This window comes from Mirounga leonina, unplaced genomic scaffold, assembly GCF_011800145.1.
Source record: "Mirounga leonina isolate KUSES-001 unplaced genomic scaffold, KU_Mleo_1.0 Mir_53, whole genome shotgun sequence".
NCBI classification, from domain to species: Eukaryota; Metazoa; Chordata; class Mammalia; order Carnivora; family Phocidae; genus Mirounga; species Mirounga leonina.
The window spans coordinates 95,514,080-95,539,872 of NW_023270807.1; the positions used below are offsets into that span (position 1 = coordinate 95,514,080).

General features: G+C 38.1%; 1 protein-coding gene and 1 non-coding gene across 9 annotated transcripts in view; both read left to right on the forward strand.

Annotated features, from left to right (window-relative positions):
* UTRN (utrophin) overlaps positions 1–25,793 on the forward strand; it is a 496,689-nt gene that overhangs the window by 364,326 nt on the left and 106,570 nt on the right. For all 8 annotated transcript variants that reach the window (XM_034990899.1, XM_034990900.1, XM_034990897.1 and 5 more), the window contains one exon: positions 22,735–22,864. In XM_034990899.1, the coding sequence (XP_034846790.1) occupies positions 22,735–22,864 (130 nt within the window). The remainder of the gene's footprint in view (positions 1–22,734; positions 22,865–25,793) is intronic.
* Positions 9,711–9,817, forward strand: LOC118001692. The gene has a single exon (XR_004676800.1). It is a non-coding gene; the product is annotated as a U6 spliceosomal RNA (small nuclear RNA).

Here is a 25,793-nt window from a genome sequence, read left to right on the forward strand (position 1 = left end):
ATTGGATATAGTTTAGCACTGCTTTCTAAATTTCTTAGTGCCTGTTACTAGATTTTTCTTGGGTTACTATTACGTCTTTATCTTCGCCCTTTATCATGCCCTTTATAGTGAGGGCAAATCACTATGCATCGGTACTATTAGGGCAATATTTAAAGACATGACACCCCATAAAATCTTTAAAAAAAAAAAAATAAATAAAACAAAACAAAAAACAATAAATGTCCCTTCTAGCACCCCTTCTCTGACTATAACCAGCTTTCTTTACAGTTTGTGCCCCTCCCCAGGTCCCTAACTTGAATGATTTCATAAGGAGGACCGGGTCCTCCACCCTACCTGTGCAACTCACTCATTACCATAAGTTGCCATCACTTAGCCCGTTGTGCATAATCCAGACTGCTGTTGAGGGATGTTCTTTATCAGTAAATAGGACTTATCAGGAGTTTCCATTTAATGGTCTGTACTGCTTTGAATTTTATATTAGAAAGTTTCTATGAATAGCACTGATTGAATTTCTGAGTATGGGGCCAGGTGGCTTCTCCTCTCGTTGTTAAACCCTCACTGGAAATGATCCTTTGTGACATTTCATGTGGATCGTAGGTTCTGGAATATGATACTTTATTGTGATCTGTCATAGTCTGCCTTCCAATTTATCAGTGATCTAAAACTACAGGCTTTCTTACTATCATCTATTACTAATGTTTTAACTCTGAGAACTGAGCAGCCTCTTATGCCAGAAATAAATTATGGAAGAGATTTCCGAGTAAAGTTTGTGGAGGTGTGTATTAGTTTGCGAAGGCCACCATAACAAAACACCATAGATTGAGTGACATAAAAGAAATTAATCTTCTCACAATTCTGGAGCCTAGAAGTCTGAGATCATCGTGTCTGCAGCGTTGATTTTTTTCTGAGGCCTCTCTCCTTGTCTTCAGATGGCCTTCCCTCTGTGAGTATCTGTCTTTTAAAACTGCTCAAAATACCCTCTTTTTATAAGGACACCAGTCATATTGGATTAGGGCCCTAATGACCTCATTTTAACTTAACTATTTAAAGACCTTATTTCTAAATGCAGTCACATTCTGTCAAAAGTAACCTTCTTTCCCAACTGTCAACTATAATGTTTCTAATCACTATAAATTATTACAGTGAGGGCAAATCACTATGCATCGGTACTATTAGGGCAATATTTAAAGACATGACACCTACCTGTAATTATTTACCTTTCTTACTAAACTTTGCCAGCCATAATCATTGAATAGTCTAACTGTAGTTGAATCTCAGCCTTGCCAATGTTCTAACTTAAATGTAATTCTGTAAATTATCTGTGATCTTTTCTTAAATTTAAAATCCCTTTGGGTGTTGGGTATACATGTGGTTATCTATTTCAGGATAGCTTTTTCTTACCTATGTCCTTGGAGAATGTCTTTTCCCCCTGCCTCCTGATTCTTTTTACCAGGAAAAAAAAATCTTTATTTAGAATTAAAATTATCAATGATTAAAACTGAAAGAGGCCCAAGAAATAGTTTAGTCCAATCCCCTTACTGATAGCGGAAGAAAATGAGAGCCATGGTGTGTTTTGATGAAATCTGAGTTTTCACCCCTCCTTTCCTTTCTCACTTCCAGCAAATCCTTATCATTTGCCCACGTGTCTGGCAGTTTCTAGGACACCAGAGAGACATGGATACACAGAACAGACACAGTCCCTGCTTCTTCCCTGTGTTATTAGAAATCATTTCCAACAGGAATTGTGCACTGCACATTGCTATCCCAAATCTCTAGTTGTCTTCCCAACTATCCATTTCTCTAACCCCCAACTTCAGTCCCTTGGTGATAACTCAAGCCTGCTATCAGTTCTTGTACACTTTTATTTCTGATCTTTTCTCTTAAAGAGATTCTATAACTCTTTTCAATTATAACATGATGTAGCTTTGGATGGAACAAAATAATCTTTAAACTATTTTTTCACAGGTATGTTTAGCAATAAATTTAGGTGCCTTTTCTAACTTCTTGCTGTTTTTGGTCTTTAATTGTCATAATAAAGTTTAAGAGATCTCTTCAGTCTTAAAGAACTCTTGCTTTATAGCTTAAAAGTACATAGTTAGAATCAACCAAAATCAACCCTTAAATGGCTTGATACTAATACTAGGCAAGTTTTTTTGTTTCTTAAAATTTCCCCATAGAAAGAGTGAGACCTTGTATTTGATTTCTAACTTACCCTCTCTTCTTGCAGATAGCTGTCTGAATTACTTTATTTTGAACAACGCAGTACTGTGCCAAACTAATGGGACCTAATCTCTTGATACTAAATTAGAATGTCTAGCAATTCCCAGATGGATTTTTTTTTTAAACGAGACAAGAAATCTAACACTGATTTGTTTACTATTCTAGGAGGTAAGATCTCATAAATGCAAGTCTTGAATGTTGTGTACACAAGTCTTTTAAAGATCAGCTTAAAAAGCAATACCACATGCCTTTCTGTTGTGGTCAAGACAAATACACATTCACAAGATGCATTAAAAACCACCTGTGCTGAAGTCAAGTCACACAAGTTAGCACTTAAGTTTTACATTAAAGTTTCCAGTGACATTATATACAAAGTAAAAAACAAAGCTAGGTCTCAAAACCTTAGGTGGATGTGGGGTTACTGTGGACTAGAAAACCACTACGTGACTTAAAAGCTGCTTCCAGGGATGTCCAACTCTGATGTCAAAGAGTTATGTGAAGAATTTGAATAAGGTAATTCTAAGTAGACATCTGACTAACCTCTATTCTCAGCACTTTATGAAGTTAAGTGAAATTTGTTTTGGCTCTTGCCCTCTGGATAGTGGCGTATCAGTCTCTGTTCTGAGGCACTTTGTGTTGGGACTTTTTTTTTTTATTATTTATTTATATGACAGAGAGAGACACAGCGAGAGAGGGAACACAAGCAGGGGGAGTGGAGGAGGGAGAAGCAGGCTTCCTGCAGAGCAGGGAGCCCGATGCGGGGCTTGATCCCAGGACCCTGGGATCATGACCTAAGCCGAAGGCAGACGCTTAACCATCTGAGCCACCCAGGCACCCCTGTTGGGACTTTCTATAAAAGTTAGTGAACTAGAACCTGGGCTTAGGTAGACGTAGTTTCAGTGCTCCCCTCCTCCACTCACTAGCTCTGTGATCCAGGCTCTGGAGCATATTGTCCCATCTCTTCAGTCCTGTTTCTGATCATCAGTATATATAAAGCACTTAGCAGAGTACATTTAGTAAGTGCGCAATATGCAATGGCTGTTGGAGTCCTTCTTTAGACTAGGACCTACATTTTCTAGTGTATTTTTCATTTAGTTGTGCTGTGTCCAAATTTTTAATTTTTCCTCAGATTCATGACATTTGGGCAACCGCAAGTTTTGACGTCAGAACTTACATTTACTATTTTTGCCTATTGGTGGCTTCAGAGATAATTTAGACTACTCAGGAAATGGGATGAAGTCATTGAAACAACATTTTTGAGAATTTATATGGGATAAGATATGAGTCTAGAGACTGCAAAATGACTTACTTCTTGTTCTTAATAAAAGAAAACAGCTTATCATGGAAAGGCCAAGCTCGTAAGACACGTCTGTATGCACTGCTTTAGTTAACTTATCAGAGGTTTATAGACAAATGATAAATGTTTAACCATGAATCTAATTACCTTTAAATGCAATATTTGAATGTTACCATAATCTATAAGTAAAGAAACAAAATTAATGTATATAATTTTACATTTGCATTTGTATTCACATGACCTTATCCTGGATCCAGTCTGCTTTCACGGTCACACATGCCGATGGCTAGCGACTCTGGTATCTCAGATTTATTTGTACAGGCACCTTGGATACTTGGAGGTTGGTTTATGGGAACTCACATACTCTCAAAGTCTTCTGGTCCCTACCTGTATTTCTATATTCGAGACCTTGATATTTGTGCATCAGTGACTTAATGACACGTTCTCATAGCCAGTCTTCAATAATGGCAGTGCTAGTCACCTCAACACCCACCCACACTATTCACTGAATGCCTTCTTGTGGTTGAAAACAATGTTAAATATACAAAGGGCAACAAGGCACAGCCTCTGCACTTCAGTGACACGTTTTAATAATTTCTATTCATAAAAGCTCTGTGCTTGTGGCTGTATCCAGATGGAATATTACATATTTAAATGTTTAGGGGATGGCTCTGAGACTTTTAGTTAGAATGGTACTGTAAGGTCATGCTTCAGATCACCTTGTCTGCTTAAAACACGTAGTAATTATAGATAAAATGTAACAATCCCCGCCCCCCCGCAGGAAACCAAACATAGCAAATTTGGGCTCCAGAACGCAACAGACATTCCACAGACCAGAAACAAAGCAGAAAAGCAAAGCGGTTAGTAGGGTTGATGGTGCTGGGGAAAGCTCCCCAGTCCTGGATGCTGAGCAAGCAGAAAGCCCCATAGCAGTCTCTGCTTAAGATCTCTCTCTCACACGTTGAAATGAGTGGCTCACAGATTGGCATTCTTTTCTTCTGTCCAAAAAAAAAAGTCCCAGGAACTGATATAACATCAATGTATTTTGGACCCTTAATTAAATGTTTATACTTTGGATAACTTGGATATTTTAATCAGTGACTCAGAACATTGATAAGTTTTCAGTAACAATAGTAATAAATACTGTGTTCAGTGCTTTAACAGCACATACATATAGGAGACTTATTAAATAATAATAAAAATTAATAATATGTCAAAGGGCTATGACAGTGAAGAGTGTTTGGCCCTGGGCCTGGCACACAGTAAGGAGTGGTCCATATCTCCTCCTGTAACTGCGAGTCTGTCTTGACAGTTTTGATCATTTTTGTTTTGTTTAAAACTGTCTGGGCTATATGAGTTGTTTTAATTAAATAAAGGTATATTAATACCTATTATTTACCATCTAATACTGCCCCATATAAGTAGTCCCCCATCACTATCTAGGATTAACTTGCAAAATTAGACAGAGTCACCTTCCAGTCTTTACAAGTATCAGTTTGTAAACAACACAATTGTATTATTTTTTTCTCATGTGGGTACATATTTAATATCCTCAAATATCAAAATAAATTACTACTTTAAAACATATGGTGTTTTTTTTTAAAAGTGTTTTTAATGATTTTTAGAATAAATGGATATAGTTGAATTTTCCCATCTAATGATCTAAAATTTTTGTATAATTTTTATTTTTTTACATTTATTTATTTATTTTTTTAAGATTTTATTTATTTATTTGACAGAGAGACACAGCAAGAGAGGGAACACAGGCAGGGGGAGTGGGAGAGGGAGGAGCAGGCTTCCTGCTGAGCAGGGAGCCCGATGCTGGGCTCAATCCCAGGACCCTGAGATCATGACCTGAGCCAAAGGCAGACGCTTAACGACTGAGCCACCCAGGCACCCTTTTTGTATCATTTTTAATGGTTTATAGAAAGTGAGGTCACTTGTATGCAACTTCATTTTCAAGAATGTGAGATTATCATTCAATCAACAGTTACTTAGAAAGTTCCTACAGTGCAGTCGCATTCATTTGTAATGTTAGGGATTTATTTCCAGTCACATGCTTTAACACTGGATTACATTGCAGATGCAGTTTTTGCTATTCACTCTGCACTTCATTTTCTACACAATGTAAATTCTCAGTTATGTGGGGGCAGCTGTCAGAGCTCTGACACCCTTTCTTTAATAGAATACATGTTTGATTTTAGCAAAGAAAATCACCAAAAATAATTGAAAGTGTGTGATTCTGGTATAATTTTTTATAGGTTTAGATCCATTCCCTCAGGGCCCCTCTGTCCTTTACTTAATTTAATTCCTCTATTCAAACCTCATTATGTAAGAGTTAGGACATTTGAGTCTGAAACTGACTTGCTGAAATACACGTGCAAACTTGCTTACTAAAGTAACAAATTCAAACATTGTCTTTAAATCAGCAACATGCCACCATGAAATTGAGGCTGTGTGGGGCGGGGATTGTTCTCCCTACTAAAGTAATCTGAGACTCTACCTGCAAACCTGTAACTTCAAGGTCTTGCTGTGTGATGAAGTTACCAAATACGGGATATTGGCCTTTTTCTAAAATTGATTAAATTAATTTCCAAGTTCTCCCTCCAGCCTTTGGTGCCTCCTTTGACTTCATTCTTATTAAATGCATAGCCTACTCTAAGGACTGTGAGTAAAGTTGCTACTTGTGTTCCTTCCCAAAGCAGTAGTTCTAGAAGTGAGGCTATACCTACTGGCCATACTCCATTTAGTTGTCTGCAGCTGATTTATTTCCTATGCCTGACAGGTGTCACTGGGACTTTACCCCAAAGGGCCATGAACTGTCCACGTTTAGAGGGAATGGCAAGGCAGCCTAATAGCTGGCAGTATCTGGTGGTGAAATTGAGAGTGGACCACAAATGCAGCAGGAAGGAGAGGTTTGGGAGACCAAGCAGTTACAGTCCACCCCCTGAATGTAACAGCCCATTTCCAATGAACTGCCTCTGGACATATTTAGCCGAGTTTCATTTATCTGCCAGTTTGTGTATTCATTCAACAAACCTCTATGTTGCTACTGATATTTGCCATATACTTTGCTAGGCACTGGGCATGTATCACTTCAGAAGACTAATTTTGCTGTCACGGATTTCACCATCTAGCAGCAGAGTCAGGCTTGAAAAAAGTAACTCCATTGGATACCAAAAGCACTAATGTGAGCATGAGCACATGGCCAGGGAGGCACAGATGAATCATGGTTCTCTGTACTGGGAAGACCGGCTAAGGCTTCACAGGGCAAGTAGCCTTTGAGCTAAAAAGAGATTTCGGAATAAGAATTCTCTAAAGACTGTTATCAAAACTCCTGGAGGGAAACTCCTCCAAATTCGTCATGGCATGACTGGAGTATGCAATAGAGTAAGAGGGTGTTGCTTACCTCCCTTTTCAATTTTACTTGAGAGAGAAAAAAAATACAAGTTCAGCACTTTCTGCGGTGCCTGGTAATAGTAGATATTGAATATATTTGCCAAATGAAGGAATACATTTATGTGTGCATATATTTTGAAAATTGTAGGGAAGAATACTCTTTTATTACTGTGAGAAGCTGGAGGATTCGTATCTTAGTTTTAGCATTCATACTTAGTATTCTGACTCAGGCATCATTTTTTATGTCAATGGGGTGGAACCAAAATGAATTTGTATATTAAATGTTCATTTAGGGATGTTAACCAAAACTTTTAAAGCTCTATGACGGAGTTTGTTTTTTTTTTATTTTGTCTGCATACTAATGAAAAGTAAGCCTGTTTTCTTTCCCTTTTCTCATGTAGTTTTATTAGTGCTATCAAATTTAATGACTCTTCTGCCCTTTTTTGCTGTCATACTATAATGACTTCAGATCCATATATGCTGATTTAGCTTTGAAAGCAAGTTGGGAAAAAAAGTAAATTACATTCTAACAGATTCTCCTTATGTTTGTATCATTTATTTTTTCTGCTTGTATTCTCCAATACGTAGTTAAGTGTTTTTTTGAAACCAGAAGCTAAGAAAGCCTGCTGTACCAGCAATACTTCTATTCATTAGTTGAGATGACTTGCATTGAGGGCCAGCTTCGTGGGTGTGTGTCCCATGCAATTACAATCACATAAGGCTCCACTCTTAGATGCGCCCTGCACTTGGTTTAATGCTCTGCTGCCGCCATCTTGCAATTCTTAGTAATATTTGAAGAAGGGGCTCTGTGAATTCTATAGTCAGACCTGCTGGCATGAAGAAAAACATTAATGTTTATGTTTTGACATACATAAAAACAACACTTTGACAATAATGAAAGCCTCTTAAAACTTATTGCAAGCACTCTCTTTCTCAAGTAAGCCGTCCTGAGCCTCCACTCTCACTTAGATGCCCCCCACGGTAACTTCTGTCTCTGCCAATTAGTGTCAGCTGAGATGTGACCAAGGGTCCATTTTCAGTCCTTCTTTTCTTGTCAACTCACTAACTGTTTCTCTGTTCGGTCTCTTTACTTGACTTCTAGGACACCACTCTGTGCTGGTTTTCTTCTTACCTCCCTGGTAGCTCCTTCTCAACCTCCTCTGCTGGCCCCTCCTTCTTTCCTCAGCCTCCTAAAATTGGGATGCACCAGGAGCCAGGCTATGCCAACTTCTCTATACCTATTCCTTCCTGAACTCATTGTTTCCTGGTGTTACATGCCATCTATATGCCAAATTTATATCTCTTTACGTGGCATCTCTACTTGGGTATCTAATAGACATCTCAAACTTAGTAAGTCCAAACTGGATTCCTGAACTTGCTGCTCAAAATCATTCTACCTGATCTCCCCCCATTTCAATGGAAAGAATTCTGTTGTTGCTTAGATAAAAAATAATAATCACCTTCAATCTTGTCTTTCTCTCATATTCCCTCTATTAGAAAATCTCGTTGGTTCTATGTTGAAAATATAGAATCAGAATCTGGTTATGTCTTATTACCATCTATTAGGAGCTACAGTTATCAATCTCTGTTATTCTTAATACAGTGGCCAGAGTGTTCCTATTCCAATGAATCAAAACTCTGTAGTGTTTTCCTGTTTAATTCAGAATAAAAGCCACTGTTCTCAGAATGGTCTACAAGACCCTCCATGGTGTGACCTACCTCCTACTCACACCTTGCTCACCTCATTCATGGTATTTTCTCTCATAAAGTCTGGTACCAGCCACGCTGGCCCCTAGCTGTGCCTTCAGTTGCAGCTCCGTGTTGTCTTCTGTGCCTAGAATGCTCTTTACCTGGTATCCACATGATTAACTCCACTGTTTTCAGATGTTTGTTCTGTGGTACCTCCCCAGTGAAGCCTACCCAGACTTCTCTACACCAGTCAAAACCCCCTTCCCAGTACCCCCTTCTCTGTTACCCTGTTCTACTTTTTTCTTTTTCCATAATATTTATCATCCTCTATAATTACTTACTTATTTTCTGTTGTCTCTTTGTCTGTGCCAGACACTTTAGGTAATCAGTATTTGTTGAATGTTAAAAGAATGAAATATACCCAAAGATAACGAATATACCCAAAGATAACCCAAAGAGGTATGGTTGTTCCTTTTTTTTCTCTTTATCTCTCTTTAATCCCTTTTTACTTATTCATGTTCAAAAGAATATCCCCTTTTGAAGATATTTCTACTTTGAATAGATGAATCTTTAATAAAGATTAGCTGACAGAAATATAAGTAATAGTATTTCCTGAAGAGCTAAAAATAATTTCAATTATATGACATACTTGAAGTTGTAAGAAAATTAATCAACACCATTATACTTTACATTTTAATATTATAGCCAGTTAAGAGGTTGCCTTCTTTCTGTTTTAATATTACTTAAATTATTCAAATCAGGAGTTGGAAAGATTTTTGTATAAGGGGGAAAGCATTGACATATCTCTAATTGTTGAGATAGCTTTTAAAATGTAGCTTATTTGCCCTTATATACTAAATATTGCTGGGTTCTCTCTTGTGTAGAGATTTGATACCTTGAAAGCTAGATGGGTTAAGATTCCTTGTTTTGTTTTGAATAAATTTATGTTTTGAATGTTTTGAATAAATGTTTTGAATAAATTTAGCTTCAGAGAGATCATGAGGTAAAACATAATGGGAAAGTTTCATGGTTGTTGATATAAAAACTATGCTTCTCAAATACATTTGTAATTATTAATAATGCCATTCATTAAAAGTAGTAATTTGCGCTTGCTTCGGCAGTACCTATACTAAAATTGGAATGATACACAGAAGATTGGCCGGGCCTCTATGCAAGGATGACATGTAAATTCATGAAACATTCTGTATTTTTTCAAAAAATTAAAAATAGAATTACCATATGATCCAGTAATTCTACTTCTGGGTAATTATCTGAAGACATTGAAAAACATCAGTTTGAAGACATATATTCATGCCTGTGTTTATTTACAATAGCCAAGATATGGAAACAACCTAAGTGTCCATTAGTAGATGAAGAAGATGTGGTATATATACGATGGAATATCACTGATCCATAAAAAATGAGTTAAATCTTGCTATTTGTGACAATATGAATGGACCTAGAGGGTATTATGCTAAGCGAAATAAGTCAGAGTGCGAAAGACAATACTATATGATCTCACACATGGAGTCTAAGAAACAAATGAATAAACAAAACAGAAACAGACTCATAGGTACAGTAAACAAACTGTTGGTTACCAGAGTGGGGAGGGGGTGGTGGGTGGGTGAAATAGGTGAAGGGGACTAAGAGCTATAAACTCAGAGTTATAAAATTAGTAAATCATGAGTATATGATGTACAGCATAAGGGATGTAGTCAATAATACGGTAATAGCTTTGTATGATGACAAAAGGTAACTAGAATTTTTGTGGGGATCATTTTGTAATGTATAAAAACATCAAATCACTATGATGTATACCTGATACTAATAGGATATTGTATACCAGTTGTACTTCAATAAAAAAGCAAAAATAAATAAAAGTAATTGTTCAATGATAAATGAGCTAGATTCCATTTAATATTCCTTTCTTAAAAGAATAATTTTATTTTTTTATTTTATTTATTTTTTTAATTTTTTAAATTTTGTTATGTTAGTCATCATGTAATACATCATTAGTTTTTGATGTGGTGATCCATAATCCATTGTTTTAGTATAATACCCAGTGCTCCATGCAGTATGTGCCGTCCTTAATACCCATCACCAGGATAACCCTTCCCCTCCCCCCCCCAAAACCGTGTTTGTTTCTCAGAGTCCATAGTCTCTCATGGTTCATCTCTCCCTCCGAGGGAGAAAAGTATAATTTTAAATTATGAAAATAATATCATTACAGATTGTATAAAATAAAGAACAAAAAATTGGCCTTAAGTTTACCACTGTAACACAACCATTTTCATTTTGCATGAGTATTTTATTTTTGCGTATTTATCTTTCACACAGTCCTAATAGGGTACATAGTTTTTATCCTGTCTTTTTTATTTAGATATATGTCATGTCTGTTTCTTCATGCTGCTATGTAGTCATTATCATAGTAATTTTCCAAGGTTACATAACGGTCCCTAGTGTAGCCATACCGTAGTGAGCCTAAATATTTTCCAGGTGTTAGACATTTAAATTGCTTTCAAATTTTTCTAATCATAAATAACTTTATAATGAAAACTTTTGTGTTTGTAGCTTTTTTCTGGATCATTTTCCTAGGATATATTCTCAAAGGTGAAATTCTTGTTTCACGCAATATGAACATAGTAATGACTCTTGATATATTGCCAACCGACTTTCCCAAGTGATTGAACCAATTTTCCGCCTCTAGCAATGTATGAAAGTGAAGTTTCACTGCACCCTTGCCTGTGATTTCTCATTTCCCCCGCTCTTTCCTTGAACCTGGTATTGTTAGCATTAAAATGCTGGTATCCCATGGCAGGTTGGGAATTTAGAGAGCAGTTCTGGGATGTCAGATGTCTGATTCTGTCTTTCTCTCAAAGAGAAGGGAGAGAATTGGTTGAATGTGTTTGATTTGGTTGTACGTCAAAGGATTGGGAAAAAGATATACATTGTTGGACTGATCAGTTGAAGAAATTTGGTATTTATATCAAATTAGTGTATGTGATGTAATCTGGCTAACCATTTTTGCCATCACAGAGCTTTACTTTGCTGTTTTAGTCTGGAACAAATTGGTTCACAAAAAGACATTACATTTATATGTTTTCTAAAATCTAAAGTGACATAAGAAACTTGCAACCCAGTTTTATACTTTCCAAACATTTTCGCTTAATTTTGGAGGATCACATGATTCCATTTTTCTGAGAATTAAATAATTTATCCCTTAAGAGAGTTAAATTCAGTTGTTCTTGCTAATGGGGGTTTGGATACTGGTATTGGTCATCCAAAGCTATAGCTAAAGCAGCTAGAACTTTCCTCCATAAGTAATGGTGAATAGAGGCTGAGGGAAGAATTCTGTCTTGGAAAAGAGGTGAGAATGTTGGTAAGACTTTAGGTTAGCATCATTTTAATAGTAACTAGTTTTTCTACAACACTAGTTTTGAGATATGTTCACATTCACTGTCTCACCTGTGAAGTTAGTAGAATGAGAAATTTTGTTATCAACATGCAGAGAAGTTTCGGGACCAACCCAAGGGCTCCCGGTAGGTCAGGGTGTGCCTACATGATGTGCATTGGACTGTCACACAAGGCTTTTGGCTGCAAATCTGATTTTATTATACAACAGAACAGTTTTTTAAGCATCTCCTTATTCTTTCATACCTAAATTCATTGAGCTCCCGCTCTACTCTCTGTGGCATAGATGTGTGCCTTCACAGATAGCCCAGTCTGGTCGGCAAAGAAGTCAGGACAGCATGTGCGATAAGTGCTGTAGCAAAGCAGATGCCAAGAGCCGGAGAGGCTCAGAGAAGGGAGGGCTGGCTCTGCTGGAGAACCAGGTGATACTTATATTAATGGTGAGGGTGGTGTTGGTGCTGGGTCCTTCAAGGGTCAGGAAGATCCACCCTTGTGGATCTCTTTGACTTTGACCAGTGAGGGCCAGTGAGATTGCTAAGAAAGCACACAGATACTGTGTCAAGAAATAACTTTCTCTATGAAGGGCTAAAGGAGATGACTCCTTCCTCCTCTGCTGCTCAGAGTTATTCCATGTTGCTTTCTTTGCAGACCAGCTTCTGCAGTGGAGGGTTGGATACCGGTATTGGTCATCCAAAGCTATAGATAAAGCAGCTAGAACTTGCCTCCATAAGTAATGGTGAATAGAGGCTGAGGGAAGAATTCTGTCTTGGAAAAGAGGTGAGAATGTTGGTAAGACTTTAGGTTAGCATCATTTTAATAGTAACTAGTTTACTATTCTACTAACTTCACAGGTCAGACAGTGAATGGGCTACTCCCATTTCTTGGGAGTTCTCCTTCCTTGACTCTGGATTACACAGGACATGAGGAAGGAACACTTGGTGTATTCTAGGGACAGAAGTAAAGACTTTGAGACTAGAAATTAGGGTATTTAGTAGTTGAAGTTGGAAAGCAGGGAAGATCCAGATCTTGATAGGAAGTTTAGAATTGGTTCCAAGTGCAACAGGGAGCTCTTGGAGGGCTTTAAGCAAGAGAGCCAAAGGATCTGCTTTATTTACAATTTTAATATTGTGGTCTAGAAAATTTTAGGAAAAGTTCATCTCAGCGAACTTTGGCACTTGATATACAGACAATTTGGATGATGGCTTTAGAGTAAAGAAAAGAGAGGAGACAGTTGTTACTTAAAGAAGAGGGGATGACACCAAGATTTAGTTCACACCCACGTGTGTGCTTTTTTTCTCCTCTTGTCTCCCCTTGGTCTCAGGGCAGTGTGGCAAGCTGCCATTTAGGACAGAAGGGGATGTCGGAGATTCCTCTCCTCCCTCCAGGTTTTCTCAGACCTTGTTTTCATATCAGGTGATTTGCAAGGTCCTGCCCATGTCAGTGCTCCAGGAGTAACTGATCATACTACTCTTTGCTTGGCCTTAACTCAGCCCCTCCAGTGAGCCAATGCCATGTTCATGATGAAAATGAACAGCTGATTGACTTGAGAGACTTTCAGACTTAAGCCATCCCAGTCACTTCTTTATGCAGACAGTCCCTGACTTAACGATGCTAGACTTACAGTGTTTCAACTTTATGATGGTGCAAAAGCCATAGGAATTCAATAGGAACTGTACTTCGAATTTTGAACTTGGAACTTTTCCTGGGCTAGCGTTATGCAGGATGTCCCCTCTCGTGATGCTGGGCAGGGGCAGCCACAGTTCCCAGGCCACCACACAATCATGAGGGTCAGTGACCGATCCTATTGACAGCCATTCTGTCTCCATGCAATCATTCTGCTTTTCACTTTCAGTACAGCGTTTAATAAATTACATGCGCTGTCCAACTTTATTCTAAAATAGGCTTTGTGTTAGATGATTTTGCCCAGTTATCAGCTAATATAAGTGTTCTGAGCACATTTAAGGTAGTCTTAGCTAACCTATGATGTTTGGTAGGTTAGGTGTATTCAGTGCATTTTTGACCTATGATATTTTCAGCTTACAATGGGGCTTATGGGGTCGTAACCCCATAGTAAGTGAAGGAAGATCTATACCTTCTTATCCCTTAATCCCCCGTCCTTCCCAGTGATAGCAGGTGGGGAGAAGTGTTCCTAGACATTGCAGGAGGATCATTGAGAGTCTCTCTTTAGGCATTTAAGATTGAATAAGGAGCAATTTACTCTGCTGCCTGACACTCATACCAGTAAGCTGCCAAACAGTACCCTGAGTCTGAAAGGGGGCAGAGAAGTGACAGGAAAGGTGGGCTCTGCTAAGTGGGGTTTGGGGCTCGGAGAAATTCTGTTGAGCATGAAAACACTGAGATTTTTGCTAGTTAAGTTCTGATATTCGAATCAGTTTTTCACTAATCTGACATTCCAGAGCTTCCTTTAGTTTAAATGAGATGCAGAAGCTGCTTAACAGGGAAAACAATGAGAGACTAGATTACTTTACCTGCTTATTCTGTTTCCTTGAATTGCTTTTCCCTTAATTACCTTTACTCTAATTCCAGTTTCTTTTCCAACACAAGGTTGCTTGTGCCCCCTCCACCTCTCTCCATCTTCTCTATATTTCCTCATGTCCTGTTTGTTCTTCTCTCAAAGATTTGTGGCACTTAACACATTGTGACCAGCATTCTCTTCACTTTAGACTGTAAGTTCCCCGAGGATTGGGATCGTGGCTTATTAATTACCGTCTCCTCTTGTGCTTGGCATGTTTCCTTCAGATTATCTGAATTTATTAGGTTTTAAATTTTTTATCTTGGTGGAAATCTTTGTTGGAAAATTCTACAATATACTCTTACGCCATCTTAGGATGAGAGAGACATTGAACATTTTCTTATGGCCATGGGACAATCATTTCGCTCTCCATTTATTATTCTTGACTTCTGAGGTATCTGAGACCATATTTCCTGATATTAAAAATTCAGAGCATGCAATGTTTAATATAGAGTTTCAATTTTAGTTTTTGAAATTGTTTTGTTTCTCCCTCCTTGTTACAACTGATCCGGTCTACTGCTTATAGAATGAAGCTTGATTTCACATGTGCTTGCCGGGGGTGGGGAGGGAGGAGATTGAGGTCTTTGAACTATCTATTAGAATGGAAAATGCATAAGCTATGCAGTAAGGTTGTCACACAAAGTCTTCTTAGGTCAATGGCCAGGCCTTGAGTCAGTAAGGTAGCTAGATGTCTGCCGTATAAAGAAGTATGTGGTTACTATCAATCACAAAGACTTCCTTCCTTCTAACTTTCACGATTCGAAACATTTTTACAGAAGCAGTCACCCTCATCCTTTGTTTACCCAGCTCTGACAGTACCAGCCTGCTAAGCCAGGCAAGCAGTCCTCTCAGGACCTTTGTATTTGCCGTTCTCCCTGCCTGGATTGCTCTTTTGCCAGATATTCTTATGGTTGGCTTCCTCACTTCCTTCAGCTCTTTCTTCAGATATCACTGTCTTTGAGATGCCTTCCATGACTACTTATATAAAATAGTACCAATCCCCATGCCATCCCCAGCCTTTCCTTTCCCCTTTATCCTGTGTGGTAGATTGTTATAATAATGAATCATGATTCTCTGTATCTCAGCCCCTATGCTGAGGATCATTGCTCTTCACCTCACCAAGAAATGCACTGTATTTGTCCATTCTTTTGAATCTATGCTGGGCCTTGTGACTTGCTTTAAATAATAGTATGTGGCAGAAGTGCAAATTCTAGAGCTGTACTATCTGATGTGGTAACTCTCAGCTATATGTGACCATTTGTACTTACATTAAATTAATTACAATTAGATAAAATTTAAAATCCAGTTCTTCAGTTCAATTAGTCATATTTCAAGTACCAAATGTTGCAAACCACTGTTGTTACCATATTAGACAACCTGCTTTTAGAGCATTTTTATCCGTGCAGGAAGTTCTATTGGACAGAGCTGTTCTAGAGTCTATGTCTTAAGAAATCTTGCAGCTTTCACTCTACTCTTTGGGAACACTAATTACCAGGCTTCAAAGAAGCCCAGTCCAGCCTACAGGGCATTTAGAGACTATATAGAGGGAAACTGTGGTATTCCAGGCAGTAGCTCACAATATTTTCTAGGCACGTGAGTGAACCCATCTTGGACTTGCAATCCCAGTTAAACGACAGATGGAGTAATCTCTGGTGGCAGAGGAGCTGGGCAACTTGCCAATCCAAAAAGTCTTGAATAGTAAGTTGTCATTGTTTTAAGCCAATACGTTTCAGATGGATTTGATACACAATAGTAATAACAGATTCACCCTTCAATCTAATGACTCCAGTAGTTTTGGGAAACTGTACTCTATGCAGTTACCTCATGGGTTAGGATGTGGAAAAAAAGGGGAAGATGGAGTGAGCCCATACCACACCTTTCAGTGAAATCTGTTACTTGTTTATCTAAGGAGAAAAAAAAGATTTTTGCTATTAATTTACCAATAATCAACAATAAAGTAAAAGGCTTAGTATTGACTAGCTGATAATTAGTTAATAGGAAGGAGTGCCTGGCTAGCTCAATGGGTAGAGCATATGACTCTTGATCTCGGTGTTGTAAATTTAAGCCCCATGTTGGGTGTAGATATTACTTAAAAATAAAATCTTCTAAAAAATACTTCTGATAATTAGATGATAGGAGAAAGCTAACTCTGCCTCAAAAAATTATTCCTTTTTTTTAAATTTTATGTTATTATGTTATTTTAGTCACCATACAGTACATCATTAGTTTTTTTTTAAATTTTTTATTGTTATGTTAATCCCCATACATCATTAGTTTTAGATGTAGTGTTCCATGATTCATTGTTTTCATATAACACCCAGTGCTCTATGCAGTACGTGCCGTCAATAATTTGCAAAGTATTATAGTTCAAATAACCCAGAGCTAACTGGAATCCAATACTTTAGGATATCCAATTTAGGGTAATCACATGTGGGAGACTTTGTTATATTTTGCTCCTCCCTATTTTGGTATCCTACCTAGTATTTAATCTGAAAGCATTCCTTCTTTTATTCCTTATTCCCTAAGCATTTATTGAGTACTTTCTATATATGTCTAGGCAAGCACTGAAGAGAATTTTGAATGATTAAGATGTGAGCCTTATCCTAGAAAAACTGACAATATAATGGAGGGGATAGATGCACGATCACAGTATATTAGGATGAGCTATGCTAGAGAAATAAGTGCTCTGGAAACTGAGGGGGGATATACTGAACATACAGAATGAGCTACTCCTTTGCGGATGGGTGGGGATAGAAGTTAGACATAATCAGATTACCTTGGGAACTTTTTTGGGAGAACAAACAGAACTATTATTTTATTTTAGTACTAATTTTATTGAGATATTATTCACACAGCATAAAATGCAAGTGAACAGTTCGGTAGCTGTTAGTATATTCACAGAATTGTACAGCCATCATCACTATCTAGATTTAGAACATTATCCCAAAAAGAAAACCCACACCCACGAGCTGTCACTCCCCCATTCTTCCCCAAACCATCCAGCCCTAAGCAACCACTGTTCTACCATGTGTATCTATATACCCTTATCCCTTTGGGCATTTCATAGTAATGGGCTTCTGTGTCTGGCTTCTTTCACTTAGCATAACATGTTCAAAGTTCCTCCGTGTTGTAGCATGGATCGTAGTATTTCATTCAGTTTTACTGCTGAATAAGACTTTCATTATATGGCTATACAGCATTTTGTTTATCTGTTCACCAGTTGATGTTTGGGTTGTGTCCACATTTTGGCGATTATGAATAATATTGATATGAACATTCATATACAAGTTTTTATGTAGACATGTACTTTCAGTTCTTTTGGGTATGTACCTAGAAGTTGAATTGCTGGGTTATGTGGTAACTCTATGTTTAACATTTTAAGAAACTGCTAAATTGTTTTTCAAAGTGGCTGCACCATTTTATCATTCCACCAGCAGTATAAAAGGTTCCAACTTTTTCACATCGTTGGCAATACTTGTTATTGCCTGAGAACAGAATTGTTTTGAATGAAAATATAAAGTCATTAAAATAGAAAAATTCCTATTATATTATGTTATACTCACTTTAGGCAGCCCATGTAGAAGTCATGTGATATTAGAACCTAAAGCTGAATGCCACTTTGTAGCTCTGTATACAAAACAACTCTGTTAGGGTCTAATTATCTTATCATTAATGTTCACCAGGTGGTTAGGAAATGCTGGTTTTCTTTTATGTCTAATTGAGAGGTAAAGGGTGGTGAAATGATTATATGTATAATACTGTTGAAAGTTAAACCCATTTCTGACATGCAATTAAATGTAATTGAAATAGGACAAATTGAATAATAAAGTTAAATTTGCAAAATATCATATGAACAGGTATTATTAAATGTATGCTCTTCTCTAGGATATTTGGGTGGTGAGTTGGCATTAGGGCTTGAGCCCCACATTTTTTTTTAAAGATTTATTTATTTATTTGAGACAGAGAAAATGAGAGAGAGAGAGCACATGAAGGGGGGAGGGTCAGAGGGAGAAGCAGACTCCCTGCCGAGCAGGGAGCCTGATGCGGGACTCGATCCAGGGACTCCAGGATCATGACCTGAGCCGAAGGCAGTTGCTTAACCAACTGAGCCACCCAGGCGCCCCTGAGCCCCACATTTTTACTTACTTGGCATGGTTCCCACCTGCCCACACTCGCCTCTTCTACTTCCCTCCCTTGGCATATCGAAGGAGTTAATCAGACATTCCCCTGCCAATGCCCTATGCAGAGAGATTGGTTTCAAAAGTGCTGAAGTTTCATGTGGTTAGGAAGGAAAATAGATTCTCCAGTCCTGTAGGGCATTCTCAGACTCAGATTTGTTTTTCATGAATCTGGGAGACCTGACAATGATACTGTAAAAAAAACAGGAATGTGAATTGGACAGTCATAGCCCCCTACTATCTTGTCCAGCTCTTCAGTGGCTTCCCAGTGCCCATTATTGGTTGTCTCATGCTCCGTTAGGACATCATACAGTGGTTTTTGTGACCTGATACCTGCTCGGCTCTTCACTAAGTGTTTATAGTTCCCTAAGTGCGCCCACGGTCATACTGCCTTGCTCTTCTGCTAGTGCTTAGTTTCCTCTTCTGGAAATATTCTTCTCTCTCTACAAGACTCCATTTAGACACCACCTCCATGAGGAAGCATTTCCGAGCCCCCTAGCTCTACCAGGTCCCAAAGTGCTGATGTTGGGTGCCTAGTTTACCACAGTGAAAAGCAAAAAGCAAACTAACAAAAAAACCCAGAAAATGTCCTTGGCCTTGTAGAGCTTATCTTTTATCTGAGGGAAACAGATGGGAAAAAAAAAAAAAAGATAAGAAACAATAACCATAATAACTAAATACCTACTTTGCCCAGTAGAAGGTGATGGGAAATGTAGCGGATGGGAGAGGTGGAATTCTACATTAAATAGCATGGGTGGGTGGGCCTCATTGAGAAGGCCTCTTGGGAGGAGGAATATGCCATGTGGATATCTGGGGAGAGAGACTTCCAGGCAGAGTAAACAGCCAGCCAGTGAAATCTCCCATCACAAGAGCATTTGGGTTAAATTGGTAAAATTCCAGCCATCGGGGAAGTTGACTGGCTAGTGTTCCCAAGTATCCTTTCTGTAGACAAATATATATTTCCATTTGGATTTTGAAATTCTAAAAATAGTTTGTTTTTTTAAGATTTTATTTATTTATTTGACAGAAAGAGACACAGCGAGAGAGGGAACGCAAGCAGGGAGAGTGGGGGAGGGAGAAGCAGGCTTCCCGCGGAGCAGGGAGCCCGATGCGGGGCTGGATCCCAGCGTCCTGGGATCATGACCTGAGCTGAAGGCAGACGCTTAATGGTTGAGCCACCCAGGTGCCCTGTCTAAAAATAGTTTTAACAAAAATCTCTCCGATGCTATTTCCGTTCCCCAGCCCCCTAGCCAATGCACATTTTGTGGACTCATAATAATCCAGAACTCGCAGTTGGGCACTACTGTACACCTAAATCATACGAATCCTATTATCTTCTTTCTCCACCATGAGATCAGGATTCACCCTCTGTGAAATATATGCCCCATAATCACTGTGTGTTTCCAGAGGAACAGTACCTGCTTCTGGGCTCCCTTCTCTAAGTCACATTCCTTTATGCTCTGTCTTCTCTCAGTTTTTAATTTCTCTCCCCATCATCACCTAGATGGTGTTTCCTGGTTTCCCTTTTGTGCCAAGTCTGTAAATACTGCCCGTGAATCCTCATCCTGTTTGATCAACCAGAAGGAGGAGGTGTTCTTCGGATTCCTTCACTTTCCTTTTAGCAGCTTGAGTTAAATAGGTTCATGTCTGGGACTTCACTTTCGAAAAGAAGAAATCTAGCACAGCCCTTGCACATTATTTTAAGAATTTTTACCTCTCCCACATTTACTGGTTAGATTTGGGTTTAGGGGGAATAAATACTCTGGATCACTAAAATTTTTATAAATCTGCTACACTACCCACTGTTTTTCAGTGCTGGCTTTTAAGCAACATGCTCTTTCGTATCATTATTTTATATTTTATATTTCCAGGTGCTTTGGGAAGTAAATACTAGGAGTATTTTCATCAATCTGGAGCTTCTTGCTGTAACAACACAATAATCTAAATTTAAAGAATAGGCTCAAGGGGTGCCTGGGTGGCTCAGTGTTAAGCGTCTGCCTTCGGCTCAGGTCATCATCCCAAGGTCCTGGGATTGAGCCCCGCATTGGACTCTCTGCTCAGCGGGGAGCCTGCTTCTCCCTCTCCCACTCCCCCTGCTTGTGTTTCCTCTCTCGCTGTGTCTCTCTCTGTCAAATAAATAAATAAAATCTTTAAAAAAAATTAAAAAATATAAAGAATAGGCTCAAGACCTGGAAATGTGTGTATATATTTCTGGATTAAAATGTATTTCCCCGTTTCTCTTATGTCTCTTTCTGTTTCCACGTGTCAGAAACTTTAAATGTCAGAAGATGGTCTTATTTGTCTTGAATGTCACACCTTGGGACTTCTTCACAAGCCACATTTCTCGATAGAGATGGTGAACGTGTCACATAGTCATTTGATGCTCACAGGTGCTAACTGATGTGGGGATTTACTGATTTGTGCTTGCTTCACAGTCTGGTTATGTAGATGCTATAAATTTATCCATGGATTTTAGAGAATGGTGCTTTTTTGCTATTGTTCACTTTATCCTTTTAAATTTTTTGTCAAGATAATAATTGTAAATAGTCAAATTGTATTTACAGTGCTTATTGCAAAAAACAATGTTCTATTCTGTCATTCATCTCCCCTCACCCTTCCCCACCAGTAATGTTCTCTTTTAAATTCATTACCGGTGGGGCACCTAGGTAGCTCAGTTGGTTGAGCATCTCACTTGATTTCGGCTCAGGTCATGATTTCAGGGTCCTGGGATGGAGCCCTGTGGGCTCGTGTTCAGCAGAGTCTGCTGGAGATTCTCTCTCTCCCTCTGCACCTCCCCTGCCCCGCTCACTCGCACTCTCTGTCTCTCTAAAATAAATAAATAAAATTTTTACAAAAAAATAAAACAAATTCATTACCGATGTTTTTCTGGTGTTTAGCTCTGGTTTTCACATCAGGTGATTATTCTGGTGTTCCTAGATTTTTTTTCTTTTATTTACCGTGGATGAGGAGTTAGCCCTGTCATCCCAACATAGTTACACCAAATGCTATTTAAAAAAAAAATAGTTGTGTTCAGAAACAAAAATTATATTGATTCTAAAAAGTACTAGAATACAATATTTTAGAAAGCAAAAACCAGAGTTTTCATAATGCATTATCAGGTAACTGCACCTAAGCAAAATATTAGAGCCCGGAGGTGTTTATGTGTATAATTTTAAGAGGATAACAGTAATATTAGCAACAATTTTGGTTTCGCTCCAGCATTCAAATAGCACATGAGAAAATCTTCATTTCCTCTTTCAGCAATAGTCAGTGAGTGAGCTTTGTTTTTAAACTCTAGTCAATTAGAGTCTTAATCACCAAACATTTTATGGGAGCAAAGGTGAAAGTTTAACCCTACTTAAAAGAACAAAAGTACTAAAGGCAGACTGTTCTGAGAATCATAAATTTGCATGAAAAACCTCACAAGGGAAAAACTGTAATTGCCTCAGCATGAGAGATGGAACGTATTTGAAGATAATTGGAGACTGTCTTTTATGTGTTCTCTTTGGTTTAGTTTTGATTTCATGTACTTTAATTTGTTTCCATCTCTTAGCTTTTTTCCTTAATATATTCTAAAGAATGTAAAACACTTCTGAGGATCTCATTACTACTTGTGAAATTGCCTGCTTCTGTACTATTGGATGTAATTTTTTTTGTCAGTCTTATAAGAAAAAGGTATCTTTGAACAGGCTGTTCTGTTTTAGTAATCTGACAGCAGTGATAACCCTAAAAGTACAGTTTGTGTAAGCTCAAATATACTATAACAATTTCCCTTAGGTGAATATTGTAAAGATTTTTGTTTTGCATCTTTAAGTCCTATCATCTTTTTGCTTTTATTCATGTTTCATCATTCTTATGTATAAAATTAATATTTTCACTTCCGACTTTGCTTAAATGGTTATTAGTCATTCCCTTGACAACTATGGTCCATAGTCTAACTGAATATGTTTCATTCACTTGGTGAACACAGTAGGTTACATATTCAACTTTTGCTTCTCTTTGCAAAGGCCCTGAGACGAGAGTTAAAGGACAAGGAGTATTCTGTTCTAAATGCTATAGACCAAGCTCGAGTTTTCCTGGCTGATCAGCCAATTGAGGCCCCTGAAGAACCAAGAAGAAACCTACAATCAAAAACAGGTGAGATTGGTTTCTTTCGTACGTCATAAAAACACATGTGAGGGGAACAGAATCCCGAAATCAAGTAGGAAATTTCCTTCCGGTATTTCTTTCGTACGTCATAAAAACACATGTGAGGGGAACAGAATCCCGAAATCAAGTAGGAAATTTCCTTCCGGTATTTCAGGATCTAATATTAAAATTTTTCTTCTGAGTGTTAGTTTAATCAAATATGCCATAATTTAATAAATATCTGGGTTTTTACATTAAAAATGAGATGACTGTATACATCAATATCCTTATTTTAAAAGGAAATTAACTGCAGACAAATAGATTTAGTAAAAGGCATACTGTAACTAAAAGTAATTTCTTTGAGAAAGAAAAATTTGTATTTCTTATATTCAAACAAATAACATGACAAATGATTGCAACTAGAGGAGTGGTTTTTAAAATACAATATATATAAGTATATAAATAATCAAAGTTTTTTTAAGCTTCTGTTTTTTTCAGATTACTTTTTAAAATAAGGCACTAAAGTAAAACACCTTTCTTTTACAAGCAGACAACAGAATTTATTTAATTGAAAATTAACCTATTCGTGTACTATTTATGTACTTTGGCTGAAAATTGAAACAGTAACTACCTTCTTAGCAAATAGCAGTAAATCACACAGTAAATTTAAGAGGTGAATTTGGGGCCAACATAGATCTTTATTATGATTTTTCACTGTTGGCAATAAAAGCATTCTGATGCATTTTTAAAAACAAACATGCCATTCCAAATATTTTCTCATCATTCACTTCACATAGTGAAGGCAGACCTGAAAGGCTGCCTCATGCTGTGTCCAGCAGCATAATTCATGAGCATTTATTACTTGTAAGGAAAGTACGGTTGAAAAATGCTTTCTCTGACTGTAGCCAACACTGAAACAGACATTTGGACAAGCAGCCATTTTCCTTCTCAGCCTCTGTCAGAGTAGCCTTACTTCAATCTGAATGAATTTCCCATCAAGATCATGATGTTCTTAACCCTCTAAGCCTAGCTTATGTGTGTCTGTGTACATACACAACTCACACACACACACAGAGCGTATTTATTATCTTTTCTAGCATTCATGTTTATTTTCTGCTGGTAGCATCATTGCCTTTCCAGTCAGCCTACTGGTGACTTAAGTCATTAATGGGCTTCTACCTTTCCACAAACCTCACAGTCTGCAAATCCCTCGTAATTGATTTTCTTGGCTTTGAAGAAGTCTTTCTTCTGAGGATTCTGTTATATACGTATTATACATATACACACACACATACTTGCACACAGCATACACATGCACACGTAGTAGGTGCTTACTGCACAGTTGCTGAATGAATGCGTGCATGAGCTGAGCACCTGTGGGGATGCTTGGGCAGTGAGCAGGTTCAGGGAGGAGGGAAGACCACACTGGGACAAGATCATCACAGCAGCAGGGACGAGCAAAGTGGCTGTGTGCCTGGGCAGGAGGCGGGAATGAGGGGCTTGTACGTGCTGTCTGGTTCAGATTGCAGAGGGCCTGGAAAGTCAGAACATTTCAACTCAATACACCAAGAAAGAATGCACTATTACAGTTGCTCTTGTCAAGCTCAGAAGAAAAGTAAGTTCACTCGTCTCACCTTACCCAATTTAAAGTCCACCTTAAATCTGCGTTCCTTGGCTCCTTGCTTCCCCAGTACTTTCCAGAGAACAGAGGCAACATTTTTATAATAAGTTACTTCATCACAGTAAAAAAGTATTATTATATCATCAAAGCTTCACTTCGCTATAAATTTTCCTTCTTGGTGGCTAGTCAGTTTAAGGGGTATGATAATATTGCTTTTTTGCATTCTTATTTTGCTGTTACATTTGGTATGTTTCTAAGCCCCATTTCAAATACTATATTGGGGGGCAAGAAAAAAAGTCATCAATTTAACTTAATGATTTTCTTGGTTTTTGGTTTTTTATGATTAGCAATTTTTATACTTTCCTCCTTTCCTGATACTGCTTTCTTCAGTGCTGGCTGATTTTACCTGCTGTTAAAGGTAAATGAAAGAAAATTATCCATAATAGCTTTTATACTTTTGTTATTTACCATGAATTATGTAGAGCTGCTATCAGAACTAGAGAGCATTTGAACATTAGTTGTCTTGGGTGATGCTACGTGAAGTACTCACTGTCGGAGGGGAGAGGGCAGGGAGGAATGACATAATGGTTTTTTTTATTCCATTTAATAAGCAGTTATTTATTGAGTATGCTGTGTGTACTGTGCATAGAGGCAGAGCAAAATGGATCCATCTCTTTACTTTTAAGTAACTATTTCAGAAAGTACTTCTCTAAGGGGAACCCTCCTACACTGTTGGTGGGAATGCAAGCTTGGGCAGCCACTCTGGAAAACTGTATGGAGGTTCCTCAAAAAGTTGAAAATAGAGCTACCATATGATCCAGCAATTGCACTACTGGGCATTTACCCCAAAGATACAAAAGTAGGGATCCGAAGGGGTACGTGCACCCCGATGTTTATAGCAGCAATGTCCACAATAGCCAAACTGTGGAAAGAGCCAAGATGTCCATCGACAGATGAATGGATAAAGAAGATGTGGTATATATATACAATGGAATATTATGCAGCCATCAAAAGGAATGAGATCTTGCCATTTGCAACGACGTGGATGGAACTGGAGGGTATTAAGTTGAGTGAAATAAGTCAAACAGAGAAAGACATGTATCATATGATCTCACTGATATGAGGAATTCTTAATCGCAGGAAACAAACTGAGTGTTGTTGGAGTGGGGGGTGGGGTGGGAGGGATGGGGTGACTGGGTGATAGACACTGGGGAGGGTATGTGCTCTGGTAAGCGCTGTGAATTGTGCAAGACTGTTGAATCTCAGATCTGTACCTCTGAAACAAATAATGCAATATATATGTTAAGAAAAAAAAAA